Source organism: Silene latifolia, chromosome 4, assembly GCF_048544455.1.
Source record: "Silene latifolia isolate original U9 population chromosome 4, ASM4854445v1, whole genome shotgun sequence".
Classification (NCBI taxonomy): Eukaryota; Viridiplantae; Streptophyta; class Magnoliopsida; order Caryophyllales; family Caryophyllaceae; genus Silene; species Silene latifolia.
In genome coordinates, this window is record NC_133529.1 from 30,471,301 (window position 1) to 30,486,870 (window position 15,570).

Genomic DNA, 15,570 nt, shown 5'->3' on the forward strand with positions numbered 1-15,570 from the left:
TATTGATAATTGTATTTTATTTTATTTTTTGGTACAAATTGATAATTTTATTTATTATTTGCCTTTTTTATGTTCCTTTTCCATGCATGAATATGCACTTGTGAATAGAACATGTCATATAATATAACTTCAACCTTGAAAAAATTTACGGAATCTGGAAGAGATACTTGATTTTTGACAAGTCATCTAAAAAAAATAAGGAATTTACTAAATAAATTTATCAAATCAATATATTGGTTGAGTTCTCATATGGATGTCTCGTGAGACGATACACATCTTTCTAATAACTTTGTCATATCCAAAAATCTTCTCATAAAATGTTGTATGAAGAGCAGAGGGCATGCAGAAGCGTCATATATTAATTAGCGATCGAGGTCAATGGCGGTTTTTGTTTTATTTTACAAAAAAAAAATCTCATGTATTTTGGTATTATTTGAAGATGCCTTATGACCATTAATTAATGAATTGATCATTTTTTTATAAATAAAAACAATAACATACAAAATATAACAAAAAGATAAGCAATGGATATACTAAGAAATATTTCCAATACATACCCGTAAGTAGGCTGAGCAAAATTATGCGATGCGGTTTTATTATACGTATCTGATACGCTATACGAATTTAGTTATACGGATTTTCAGATATCCAATACGAATTTCAGGAAATCCGATACGGTTCTTTAAAAACCGTATCGGATAAGGATCGGCAAAATATGAAACCGGATATACGGTATCTGATACGGTTGTCTTTTTTCTAGAATAAAATATTAAAATATATACATAAATCACAAAATATCCAATATGTTTGTGATTAAACCTAATTAATATTAAACTTTATTAGTTATTTACTCTTATAACATTTAAAAACACTTTTAAGTTACTAAAAAAATCAACAATTACACATAGAAAAGAAAAAAAAAATATTAAATTACATAAGTGAGGCTGAAAACCGGATAACGAATATACGATTTCCGGGTATACGAAAAAACCGGATATACGATTTTCATATATACGGAGAAACCATATCGGATAAGGATACTAAAAAAAGGAGATTTAAAAAACTGGATATCCGATACGGTTTTGGAAACCGTATCGTATATCCGGTTTTGCTCACCTCTGCCCGTAAGATGGTCGAGTCAACCAAGAGCAAGTTCAATCTCGCAGTGCTGGTAAAATTGAAGACATGATATGGATTTGGTGAGAGTGTTAGCACATAGTTAACCAAGATGAACTACTCGTTCTGATCTTGAACAAAGAGAAAATTAAGGGTTGTCGGTCTTGTTGATGGAGTGATGTGTAGGTTAGAGTGTTAGACCTCACCAACTTCATTTGCTTTTGGTGAGGCGAGGGCCGTAAGTATACAAGGGATGACTTCAACACCGAGAAAATAAGACAAGGGGTAGCAGTCTTTGAGCGAAAAACTGGTAAGTGTGGTGATAAATTTTAATAATGAAATTGCGATTTAAGCCAGTAATGTAATAAACATAAATGATAAAATACGGATTTGCTTGTTCATCTTGTATACATAGTAAATTGTACGGAATAAGAATCTTCATCAACGAAACATACGCAATCCTTCAAATTAAAGTATTATCAGCTGATATAAAGCTAACATAAAAATGATGACAAGTTAGCAATTGAGTTATCAAAACCAAAAGAGAGGAAAATTTATTTTAGGATTGCAAAACATACTCGAGTAGCCTATTTCCAAACATTAGTTGGGTTGGTCGCGTCAACAAAGCCAGGTGGTTGTATTTACATCGATTTGGCATAGACGCCTACTCCTACTTAAGGCAATCGATAAAATGAGACATGTTGGGTTTGATGACAGTACTGATAAAACCCCTTGGCACAAGTACTTTGTTACTCCGTACTAGTTATCTACAAAAATCATACCTAATAAACAAATACTCCGTATCTACGTACTATGGTGTAACAATATAATGCAATTTACACGTGATCTACTAATATACACGATTACACTAATTTCATACCTAGAGAAACAAGTATCCGACTACGGTCATGTTGGTACAAACTCTCGATACCACCCGATATCGTCCATGATGTTATTATTCAAAAACAATCTCATTTTGAGGCTCCTGCTGTACAATCAGAAGTGAAAACTCAAAATCCGAAGGCAAAATGTCACCAAATATCCCAAGTTCCAGATACTCACTGCACCTATCCGAAATCCCAAACAATGGTATACTTTGTACATCATGAAACTTCCCGGTCACAATAAGATCAACGTCTTCTTTCATCGAAACCAAAACTTGTATACTTTCGGCTCCATTGTTAACAATAACCTCCTGGAAACTTATTCGCTCATTATTCTTACATGACCTTTGAAATTGCTTAACTATTTTATAATCAACTTGATCATTCTTGTTACTCATAGGAGGCTTTATCCTTATCACTTTTAGCCGAACGTTAGAATGTTTAGCAAAAATTCTACCATACGCAAGGGCTTCATGATCATCATCCCCACCTACAAAAACAATTGAGATAATGTAATCGTCTTCATTGATAACACGTTTCCGAGAGTCGGAACGGTCAACTAGGATACCCACCGAGCAAGGTGCCTTTTTCAAGACCATGTTGTTCACCTCTTTTATAGCTAAGGAAGAGCTTTTAATTGTCCTATCAGAAGCCCAAGTTACGTGAAATGGTAAAATGACTAACCCTACCGCCTTTTTATAAGCGAGGTTGCATATATCATTATGCATAGTAGCGTACGGTGACATTGCCACAAAATGTTGATCATGAGTCCTCCCTTCGGTCTCGCACTCAAGGTACAAGAAATAATTAACTGTGCAATTAGAGTGCCTAATGTTTGAGCTTAGAGACGATATTGAAGAGACTTCATGGAAGGGGGCCATGATCGGCATTGCACACCGGCCTGCCAGTTGCAAGAGTTGAAGGGTAATTATTGAAATCGGATTTTGTTGAGTGCTATGGAAAACCTTTAGAAAACGCATAATTCCCTGGACGCTCCGTTCTTTGTGAATGCATACTAATATCAGTAGTACTTTGTTGTTTTATTGAAAATCATATACGCTATTTCGCATAATTGTTGAGTATTGTCTTGAAGGCTTGTATAATAACTTTACAAATGGCAACAATATTCCCATTGTAGTCGAAGCATAAAATATTAAAATTGTGTATTGTTCCTGTAATATAACCTACATTGTTGGGAATATGATATCAATATAAACAAAATATGATATATAAGAATGACTATAAAACGAACAAATTAAAGAAGGCGAACTATTAATTACCTTATTATGTACCAAACCTTCAAGCGAAGAAATGTCCAAGACTCCTCTAGTTTACATAATTATAGTCAAAGCAACAACCTGTGAAAATGGAACACGAAGAAACCATGCTAAAATAATGATGCCAAGGAATTTGCCAATATAACCCATTATCAATATGGTTACAAGCGCATACGATTCCATTTGGAAATCGAGAGGTAATTTCATTTGCATCCCACAGTTTAATACAAAAAATGGGAACAAAATATTACTTGTAATTGGATCTAATCTCTTGACCAAAATTGTCGCTAAGGGCTCTTCCGGCAATGTTAATGCCAACAAAAAAGCAGAGTACTTTTGCCTTAAACCTTTTCCAATGAACCCCATAATAATAATTAAAATGATGATCGTCACAAAGTGATTACGTTTTAAAGGACTTCCTTGTTTTTTTAAAACTAACAAGGTATAGTATTAAGAGTCGGATAACACAGAATAAAAAAGCATACTATAAAAGAACAAGGCTTTGTAAGGGATCTTGGTTTTTTGTGACGAAAGGTATTATAACATTGAGTGATGTAATGCTAATTAACATGACGGAAATGTCTGTGACCATGGCTGTTGAAGAAGCCAATTGGCCAAGTTTCGAGTTGCTTATACCAAGGTCATTGAGGTGGCTCGGCGTGTTTAGTAAGTAATTTGTCGCATTGGCAATTAGAATTGGCACTAGTGCCCTGTATTTAGAAAGACCTACTGATGAACCCATCACTCTATTATAAGTTGCATAAGTTGCAAAGCTGAATGCAATAGAAGTAAACAAACCCGAATAACTAAGGATGAATACTTTCTTGCTAGTCTTTGTAGAAAGAAGCCTATGTTTACGAGTATTGATGTTGTTGTGAATAATAATGGTCTGTTCATTGCGTATTTTTTCATATATATCGCAAAAACTGGCTCAACTATTAAACCTGCCTGCAGAAACAACTACCAGGACCTTATATGACATCTATCAAAATCAGAAGTTTGAGAGATTCAAGTCGAATATTCGCACTTACTTAGAACAAAATCCACAAAATAATACACAAGTTTATATTGAAAGACAAAAAAATAGCTTTCATATAACCCGAAACAAAAATCATCATAAAATTCATAATCAAATTCAAAGACAGAAAAAGTATCATTGTGACAATTTATATAGGAAGAAAAAACTTACGAGCAATTGAGACACGGAGGGCATATGGAGAGGTTTGAGGAATGTGCGTACGAATGTATACAAAGTTAAGAAAATTACGACTTCGAAAAAGAGACCCGATGAAACTGTGCGGAATGCCACCAAAAAGCGCGCTACGCACCACATTTTCTTGGCATGCTATTAATTTTTCCTTCGTTATTTCGCCTTCATTCCATGGCATTCCTACATCTCCCATTATGGATGTCATATAACATTTGCTTGAATTGCCTTTTTTAATTTTTTTTATGTTCCCTTTTCAACCATGGAAACACTTTTAAGAAAAGAAAAAAACATGTAGAATTTGGAAGAGAAAGCTGATTTTAAATAATCATCTCAAAAGGGATGGCCGTGTATAAAGCCTATTGAAAAAACAATCCCCAAAACCAAATCTAGCCAGAGGTTAAAAAAAAGGTCCAAACCAAATTTCAGAAATTTGTTTCGGATTCATTATTTGAAATCCAAAACTAGACCAACTATTGGAAAACCTGAACCAAATTCATTAAGCATCTATTACGCCCGAAATCTGATAATCTATACAAAAACATAAAAAGTCTAGATTGAGTAGTTATTACTAGAATGAAACATGGCGGCACTACATTTACATGTTAGATCAATTTTTTATTTTTTTACTAAAAAAAGAATTAAAAATAGAAAATAAAAAGGCAACGTTCTAATTAATAGACCAATTAATCATCTTATTTAAACTTTCATTTACCAAGCATTATTCCACTTAATAATCATAATTTAGTGCTAAACTTTTTATATTCTACCGTTATGAAAAAATCACCTATAAAAGAAAATAAATTGTTAAAAATTCTAGCACATTCTTAACAAAAAAATTAATGAAATTTTTTATGAAGAGTTAGAGAAGTACCGTGATTTTCACAGGAAATTGTGGATGAGACTTAATTTTAGATTAAAAATTGGAGTTTAGTTATCCAAAGTTATTAATAAGTGCTCCGTATTCGATCAACATAATAGACATTGATTATTAAACTAACCCGTGCATTGCACGGGTTATAAAACTAGTTTTATTTTACAAGGTTAAACTTTATAGACTTGGTCAATTGGTAGACATTTCCTTGCCATTAAAAAATTATGAAATCTGAAATATTGCATGGCTTGCAAAAATGTGTCTGGTTTGATAATTCTTTTTTGAGTTATTTAATGGGAATAATCCAAACAAAGCTTCACCTTTATATTAACTTAAAAGGTTATTTCATAAAAATAATCCATCTTATTGGTGGTCTGTAATAATCACTCTATCCTATCAATAATCCCAACTAAATCCAAACTGAGCACCATACCTTCTAATAACGAACCAAATTTGATATTTTTAAAGTTTATGTTGGAATATTTGATAGTTTTTGGACAACCGAGCTGGTATATGTGATGTTTATGTGTAATATTTTCAAGTGATGAATCAAGTACTTGGTTTATTTTATACACAAAAACATAAAAAATTATCAATTGGTTCGTTATTAGACGGTATGGTGCATAGGTTGGATTTAATTGAGATTATTGATAGGATGGAGTGATTATTGCATACCACCAATAGGATAGATTATTGTTATGAAATAACCCTAATTTAAACTATTATTTAACTCGGAAAAATCTCAATCTATAAATAATATTAAAAAGTATGTTGAGTGCCTTATTGTCAAGTATTTCAATTTTCTAACATGTTGTGATGGTACCTCACAATCTATCTATAAATAATATTAAAAGGCATGTTGAGTGCTTTATTGTCAAGTATTTCAATTTTCTAACATGTTGTGATGTCACCTGATAACCAATAAATTTACTAAACTACCCTTTCCACATATACATAGACTTTACCAAAATTGCGTACAAAAATGTCATTCTATCATCATTATTCTTAAAATTATTGTGCATATTAAATATTTCATGAGTTAGTGATGTAACATTTACAAATTCACATTCAAGTTTCACAGTTTTTAATTAAAATTGACATTTTAGTTGTTTTTTTGTATAGAACATGTTAATGAAACGATTAAGGTTCTAAAAGGAAAAATAAATAGAAAAATAGTGTCACATGTCAACTGTATTTAACAAATCTATCTATACAATATTATAAAAAAGCATGTTGAGGGATACTACATACCACATTGCACACTTTCAACATAAGATAAAAATTCGTCACTTTGCCACTTGCAAATTAAAACGCCAATCCTAATAGCAAATTAATGCTCTAAATGAATGAATTTCAATGCGGACAATCCTTCAACCTTCCGGAACTTATGTTAGTCCAATTAATTTCCTTTAGTACATTTTTCTTTTCATATCCTTCATAACTTAAAAAGTTTGAACTACTAATGTAAATAGAGTATTAATTACGAGTACTTATTAAGTTATTAGTAGTACTCCCTCCATACCAGACAAATGGTAACGTGGTAAAAAATGAGGTTTTTAAGAAAAGAGGGTAAAAGCAAGTGTAAAGAGGAAACCAAGTGGTGTTAGTCCAGTGATAGTCGGGTTAAACCTTGAAGCTTGCAGAAATGTAGGAGTTGAGAGGTCCCGAGTTCGACTACCAGCTGGGGCGATGATCACTTGGCTACTGCAGCCCCCGAAGGGGGTGGCTTACATGGTTGATGTGGTGGTGCGGGAATGCATGGGCTCCGGGGGATTCAACCCCCTCGTCATAAAAAAAAAAGGTAAAGAGGAAAAAAAATAGATGGGGTATGTAATTGTGGGTTTAGTTGTGGGGTGATATGTGGGGTATGTAATGGCATTTTGTATAAATATCAAGAAGGTATAAGGATAACTTGGTAATGTTGTGGGCCAAATAAGGAATGTTACCATTGGTGTGGTACGGCCGTATTAGGTAAATGTTACCATAGGTCTGGTATGGAGGGAGTATTATTTTTTTTTTTTTGAAATTGTCATCTCATTAATAATCAACTAAGCATAGGTTACAATGAAGATAACAAATAGACAAAGGAAAATCAAGATTGCTAACGTAAAAAATACATTCAAAATAACTATCTAAATACTGGTAATGGCGCTGCCGCTCCAAAATCATAAATTTCTTGAATTTATGAATAATCGATGTCTTTGCATCCTTCTTGATGGAGGGAAACAGTGTAGCCGTCTTGATGTATTCATCCACGAAACAAATCTGATAATCTCCCCGTCGATTAAAACTTATTATATTGATAACAATCCCACGAAAAAATGGAAAAACCCCGAAAGAAGGGACGGAACAACAGATCTCACCAAAAGGGAGACTATTATTGAAAATAAGATAGATCTGCATAAAATTAGTTGATTAAGAAAGCTTTTGTGGGGCTTACCATCGATGGATGATCGATGGAAGCCCCCAAATAATAATGGAGGCTAGGTTTTTAGAGAGGGTTTTTGAGAGAGAGAGGGTTTTTTAGAGAGAGAGGTAAAAACTACAAATGTGAGTATTATTTAAACTCTTTCCATAGATTTGAGGTTGATGTCACCATAAAAAAAAAACTACGCATGAATAAACATTGTGAAAATACCATCGATTGAATGTTACCCAATAACTTAACCTTTACCAAAAAAAAAAAGAATGTTACCCTTTACTCAAAATTGCTGTCGTTAATTTTTTTTTCGTCTAATGAATGATTTTGTTGAAATATATTTTCATGTGTTTTCTGACATATTTTTATTTTCATTTGTAAGATTCATTTCTGTACAATTTATAAAGCATTCATAACACCTGACAACGTCATAAAATGGATGAGAGATGGTCGAAACACTAGCTAAGTATCCGTCTTTCTTTAAGCTTTTGATATATTTTTGTTATAATATGAATATTTCATTATTAGGTTCTTCATTTTCTCCAAAGTTCATTTGGTATTTGTTGTACGGAATAATATTTCTTTTTTTCTCTCTTCCCATGAGGTAGCAACAAGCCAAGAAGGAAAAAATATAGAGAAAGATGGAATAGAGCTTACAAATGAAAAACTCCGTATGAAACATGTATGAGCAGCCGAGTAGATGAGCTTGAAAGAGAAGAAATTGTGCGCTGAAACAAGTCCAAACTTCATTTGTTATTAATGCTAATCTGTATTTAACTTCAACTTTGAATTTATTTGTTATTACCAATAATTGTCCTATACTATATTTCTTAATTCACTGAAAGTTGCCTACATTGTCTATTTGTGGTCTTAAAATTATCATATTATATATGTAGATATTCTAAGGAGTTTGGTTAACAACGATTTGCTTCATACATAGTAAAACCAACGGAAAAGTTAACGAACTTGGTTTTGATTTGAACAAGTATAAAAATTCTCCGCATTTAAATCTCGGTAGATTAATATATATCATTTTGGATTATTTCATGAAAATAATCTAAACTAAGCCTCATCTTCTTATATTAATCCATCATATTGTTTAATTGAGAAAAATCTTAACTATTGTATCATTTAACTTTTAGTGAACTTATAGAAGGGTGACTTGTATAACCGGTTCCCTTTGTATAATGTCTGACTTATTTACCATTTCACCTCCTTGTCTTCCTTTTACTGTAAAAACGCCAAAAATCCAATCACTAAGCTTCCACATCCCCACCCTATCACCACTCTAGCGCAACCCAGCCACGACCACCTAATACCACCGCTGTCGGATCCCTCTCCTCGTCTCACTTCCGACCTCACTACCATTTTCCAGCCACTTATCTCTTCCTTGGACAAAAAAGAGTAAGAATTGTTAAAAAATCGAAACTTAAATTCTTAAATCTACAAAAAAAGAGTTAATAATTATTGAAAAATAACGATGTAAGGGAGTTAGTCGGAGTATTTCTAATCAAAACACATGTTCATCCGCTGGAAACTCGTTCGTTAGTGTCGTCGGTGGTTATGTTGAGGCAGCACGATTAATAGGATGACGTCAAACACGGTGATTGGTGATTTTTGTAGATTATGGCGGCTAAAATTATATTTGGAGAAATCAACAACCCAAAAATGACGAAAGTGGCTGACACTTTGCCGGCGTATGGGGTAGTCGTTGAAACAATTGTGGTGATGGATATAAGTGAGGGCACTGGGCCTACTGGCTAATGGCGATGGGTGCGAAGGTGGTGGTACTTCATGTGATTGATGAGTATGGGGAGGTGGTGGTAGACTGGTAGTTTAGTAGTGTGGAATGTGAAATGTGTATAGTTAATTGCTTGGGTGGGATTGTGGGAATGATAAATGAACAGAAGAATAAATGAAGAATGGTAAGTGAACAAAGGAAATAATAAGAAGAAGAAACGTAAGAACAAGAAGAAATAAAAAGAATTAGGGACCCACAACCACATGACGTCATGACCTAAAGGGAAACAGGTTATACGGGTCGATTATAGTACGAGTTCAATGCAAGATAAATGATGCAATAGTTGAGATTTTTTCGAGTTAAACAATACAATGGATTATTATGGGAATATGAGACTTAGGTTGGATTATTACTATGAAATAACCCTATCATTTCACAGTACTGTCCAATTATATTTAGTCCAAAAAACTTGAAAATAATTTGGGAATTATATTACCCTGTGTTTTCTTTAGATTTTAACATATATGTTTCCTTCATTTCTTAAAAATCATTTGATATACCTCTAAATTTAATAAAGTGTTCGTTAGCTAACCAAACTTTTGCAACATGCCTATTTTAACTGTTTTGTTTTGGCACTTTTACTTGTTTTCTCAGCAGAATATATATTGATTCATGAAATGAATGGTCACTTGAACAATGACCATCTTTTTAGGAAAGGTTAATCACCTGAAAAAACAAATCATACTCCGTAGTAATTAGCCTACTTGACGAAAACTTTGTTAAGTTGAAGGGTACCTCTAAGATATTTCAAAAATATTTATTGCAATGTACTCCGTACTATGATCACAAATAAAATATGGCTCAGACATGTTTTAGATGGTAAAATTGTAAAATAAGATTTTATTATCTTAATCGATGTTTCAATAAGTATTAGGTACTTCATATGAAATATTATACAACTATTGGAAATTTGGATGTATATTGAATGTCACAAGGTGATTTCCGTGGTCTTCTAGCGACTATAAAACTAAAAGAAAATTCAAAGGAGAAAATCCAAACAGTCCTATATATTACACGGGTAATAGAATTAGTTATTGCATCATTTATCTTGCATTGACTCGTGGAAGACAACCGGTTTCCCATTACAATAAAGTTAATTTGAATAGAATTAATCTGCTGAACTCCTTCATTTTAATCAGAAAGAAAACACAACATCTTCATACCCTTAATCAAAAACCCTAAATTTATTTCCCTCAAATTGATTTATTTTGGTGTGTCGTTATTTTGGTCTTTATTTAAATAAAAAAATATATCATTACGCATAGTTTTTATTCCTTTATAAGTAGATATCACATTTGATTTATTTTTGGTGTTTATTTAATTTTACTTGCATATTTACATCATACAGTTGACATTTAATATATAAATGAAATGTAACATAATGGGTAGTTGTTTTTATTATTTCATTTGTTCTTTGTTCTTTTTTTTCCTTAAAAAATATTTAAGCATATCCTACTCCTAGGAGCATGATATAATTTATGAGGCCTGAAATCCTGTTGTCGACAAGTGTTAGTGATAATTTAATATACTCTCCACCATTGTCGGGTTAAAAATATCTGCAAAATTGGTGAATTGAAAAACTTTTCAACTAGTCTGAAAAGGTCAGAGTAAAGTTTCTTCAATGATTTCACACCTAAACTAGTACTCCCTCTGTCCCGGACTACGTGTCGTTTGTTTACCTTTGATTTTAACACAAAGACCAAGGAGAGGGGAGGGGACCACTTATGATTGTTGTTATTAATTGACAAGTAGACATACAATATGTCACAATATAGAAAGATAATCAAATGAATGAGATATCAATGAGGGAATAATTAGTATAATTACAATGGAGGTAAACCAGGTTTAAAAGCAGTAAATAATATTTACCATGTTGTAAAAATACATAAAAATCGTTCATTACATGATCCATATTATGGATAATATCATACCTAGACAAACAAGTGAGTATTTGACTACTCGTACTAACATTGATGTTAATTCTCCTCACAATCCATAGCAAACTCAGTTTGAGGCTCCTGTTGTACAACCAAAAGTGAAAATTCAAAGTCGGAACTAGCGAAAATGTCGCCAAGTATCCCAAGCTCAGGATACTCACTCCACCCATCTGAAAGCCCTAACAACGGAACAGTTTGTGCATTATGATACTTTCCAGTCACAATAAGATCGACGTCGTCTTTCACCGAAACCATAACTTGTATAGTTTCATCTCCATTATTCACAACAACCTCTTTGAAATTTATTCTCTCATTATTCTTACATGACCTGCGAAATTGCTTCATTACCTCACAATCGAGTTCATTATCCTTGTTGTTCTTAGGAGGCTTTAGCCATATAATACTTAGTCGTACACAAGGATGATTTGCAAACAGTTTACCATACGCAAGGGCTTCATAATCATCCGACCCACCTACAAAAACAATTGTGATCATGTACGCGTTTTCATCGATGACACGCTTTCGAGAGCTGGAACGGTCAACTAGGAGACTGACAGAGCAAGGTGCCTTTTGCAGGACCATATTGTTCACCTCTCTAATAGCCAAAGAAGAGTCTTTAATCATCCCGTCCGAACCCCAGGTTATATGGAATGGTAGAATGACTAGCCCTACCGACTTTTCATATGCGAGGTTGCATATATCATTATACATGGTAGCGTACGGTGACATTGCCACAAAATGTTGAGCGCGAGTCCTGCCTTCAGTTTCACGCTCAAGAGTCAAAAACGAATTAACTATACGAGTAGAGCGATCAATGTTTGACCGTAGAGATGCTATTGACGAGACTTCGTGTAGGGGGGCCATGATCGGCATCGCACATCGGCCTGTTAGTTGCAACAGTTGAAGGACTAGTACTGAAATCGGGTTTTGTTGAGTGCTATGGCAAACATTAAGGAAACGCATAAGTCCGGGGAGGCTCTCTTCTTTGTGAATGCACACTAATATCAGTAACATATCGTTGTTTTCTTGGAAATCGAATACACTATGTCGCATAATTGTTGAGTATTGTCTTGAAGGCTCATATAAAAACTTTACAAATGGTAACAATATTCCCATTGTAATCGCATTATTAAGTATTGATATTGTGTATAGTTTATCATCCAGGACCTGCATTATATTAGGAAAATGCTATTAAAAGATGATAAGTAACAAAATGAAAGAAAAAAGAAGAAAAGAAATTAAAGACGAAGGAATTATTTACCGCGGTTTGTATCAACGATTCAACGGAAGCAACATCTAGGACTCCTCTTGCAGACAAAATGAGAGCCAAAGCAATGGCTTGTTTGGATGGAACGCGGAGAAACAACGCTGAAATTAGCATGCCAAGAAATTTGCCAATATAACCCATTGCCAACAATATTACAAGCGCAAATTCACGCATACCCAAATTGAAAGATATTTTCATTTGCATCCCACATTTTAATACAAAAAAGGGGAACAAAATGTTACTTGAAAATGGATCCAATTTCTCTGCAAATATTGTCCCTAAGGGCTCTTCTGGCAATGTTAATGCCACTAAAAACGGAGAATATTTTTGATCTAGACTTTCTCCCACTAACGCCATTAGAAGAATTATAATGATGATGCTCACAAAGTGGGTACGCTTCAAGGGTTTTCCTTCTTCTTTAAAACTAGAGAAGTATGTTATCAACGGCCGAACAACCAAGAATAAAAAGACGTAGTATAACACAACGAGAGCTTTTAACCTAGGCGCGCTTACTAAGGGTATTATAACATTGAGCGCTATAATGGACAATGACATAACGGACATGTCTGTCACCATGGATGTTGAAGAAGCCAATTGCCCAAGTTTTGAGTTGCTCATACCGAGATCATTCAGGTGGCTTGCGGTGCTTAGTAAATAATTTGTCGCGTTTTCCAAAACCAAGGCCGGTAGTTGCTTGGAAGTAAAACTTACTCCTAATGTCCCGTTTATCACTGTGAAATAAGTTGCAAGGCAGAATGCAATAGAAGTAAACATGCTTGAATAACTTAGGATGAATGCTTTTTTCCCAGTTTTTGTCAATTTAAATAAATTGATTTCCAATCCCAACGCGAATAGTTGTAGAAAAAAGCCTATGTTTGCGAGGACTGATGCTACTGCAAACAATGATGGCCTGTTTATCGCGTATTTTAGAATATATATCCCAAAAAATGGCCCAACTATAAAACCCGCCTGCATAAACAACCATCGATAAGCAATACAAATCCACAAAAGATGTTAAAATAAACTACTCCGTGATAGACAAAATACAAAACTGTAGAATTTAAACAAATTCATATATTTTCATATACAAAAATGACAAACTCATGTTTAGCTGGATTCTTTCTTGTCAAGGGTATTGTTTTGACATAAGAAATTTACTTAGATACAAAGCATATTGGCATAACATAAAAAAATTTGACATTTGCGTAAACATCATGGTTTAGCTTTGATTAGTCGACTTTAGCTCGAAGTCTACGCAAATGTTCAAAAACTTTTGCTACATGTTACTGCGTTAGATATTTGTTCTTCCTTGTCTCCACAATTTATTACAGGAAAAATGTAATAATGCATCTTATTTAAGATTTTTTTTTGTCACTTAATCAATATTTTACCATATACCTATAAAAAGGGATATATATTTTTCACCAATTATCTTCCCAAAAACACGAGTTATATGAAGTACACAAATTATAGTATAAGATGGTCTCACACTGTCAGATGGTCTACTTTTGTGAAAAAAGCTGTTCATTTATTGCTAATAAATGAGTTATGATATTTTACAATGGGATTGTGTCACAGTATGAGACGACCTTACGCCTACTGTATGAAATATGATTTTTTTCAGCTTAGAAGTATTACTTCCTCCCATCCAAACCAAAAGCTAACAATTGCTTTTGGGTGGTTTTTGAGATGGTTTCTTGACCGTATTTTTTCTTCCTTTATACGTTTTTTCGTAAAAATAATTAAATTTTATGAAATATATTTTCTTAACAAAATATATATATATATATATATATATATATATATATATATATATATATATATATATATATAGAGGTGGGATCCGGTGAGAACGCACTAGATACATTAGAATATATATAAAAAGGTATACTTTTTTTTTTTTTTTTAACAAATCTCATATACACTTTTAACTGAAGTAGGTACACTTTTTTTACCAAAATTCTATATACGCATTTTAAGAATGTAGATACTTTTTTTTTTTTTTTTTTTACCAAATCTTATATACACTTTTAAATAAAGTAGGTACACTTTTTTACCAAAATTCTATATACACATTTTAAGAATGTAGACACACTTTTTTTTTGGTACACTTTTTTATCAAAATTCTATATACACATTTTAAGAATCATTTTTTTTTTTTTACCAAATCTCATATACACTTTTAATTAAAGTAGGTGCACTTTTTTCATGAATCTTAGATACACTCTTAAAATCTCATATACACTTTTAACTAAAGTACTGTACATTTTTTTTTTAAAAACACTTTTTTTCATGATTCTAGATACATTGTTTGACGATGTAGATACATTTTTTTTAAATACACTTTTTTCTGTCTTAGATCCATTTTTTAAAAAATACACTTTTTTCTATGGTAGATACACTTTTACCCGAATCTTATATACACTTTTTAGAAATGGAGATACATTTTTTTTTTTAATTCTAGGTACACTTTCTAGGAGATACACATATTATTTAAAAACTCAACGTGCAACTATTAATTATAACTTATACTCCCTCCGTTCCATTGGGTTGTTTACGTATTCCATTTTGAATCATTCACCTGATTGTTTACATTCTAATTTTGGATATGTTGTTAGCCGTTGAAAGACCAAATTAACCTTACACTGATATGCACATAAACTTTAATTTTGGCCCACCAGGCTATTATTCATTCATACATGCCTTCACCTCAAATCTCATCCGCACCAGTGCACCACTACCTCCACCACCCTCGATGCTAAACACAACCACTTAGACGAGATAGCCG

The 15,570-nt window shown here is 33.0% G+C and overlaps 1 protein-coding gene across 1 annotated transcript in view; it reads right to left on the minus strand.

The window, feature by feature from the left end:
* Positions 1–11,407: 11,407 nt before the first annotated feature.
* LOC141652178 (cation/H(+) antiporter 14-like) overlaps positions 11,408–15,570 on the minus strand; it is a 14,604-nt gene continuing 10,441 nt past the window's right edge. The window contains exons 2-3 of the mRNA XM_074459785.1: positions 12,777–13,751; positions 11,408–12,682 (exon numbers count right to left, since the gene is read on the minus strand). Coding sequence (XP_074315886.1) covers positions 11,555–12,682; positions 12,777–13,751 — 2,103 coding nt within the window. The 3' untranslated portion in view covers positions 11,408–11,554. The remainder of the gene's footprint in view (positions 12,683–12,776; positions 13,752–15,570) is intronic.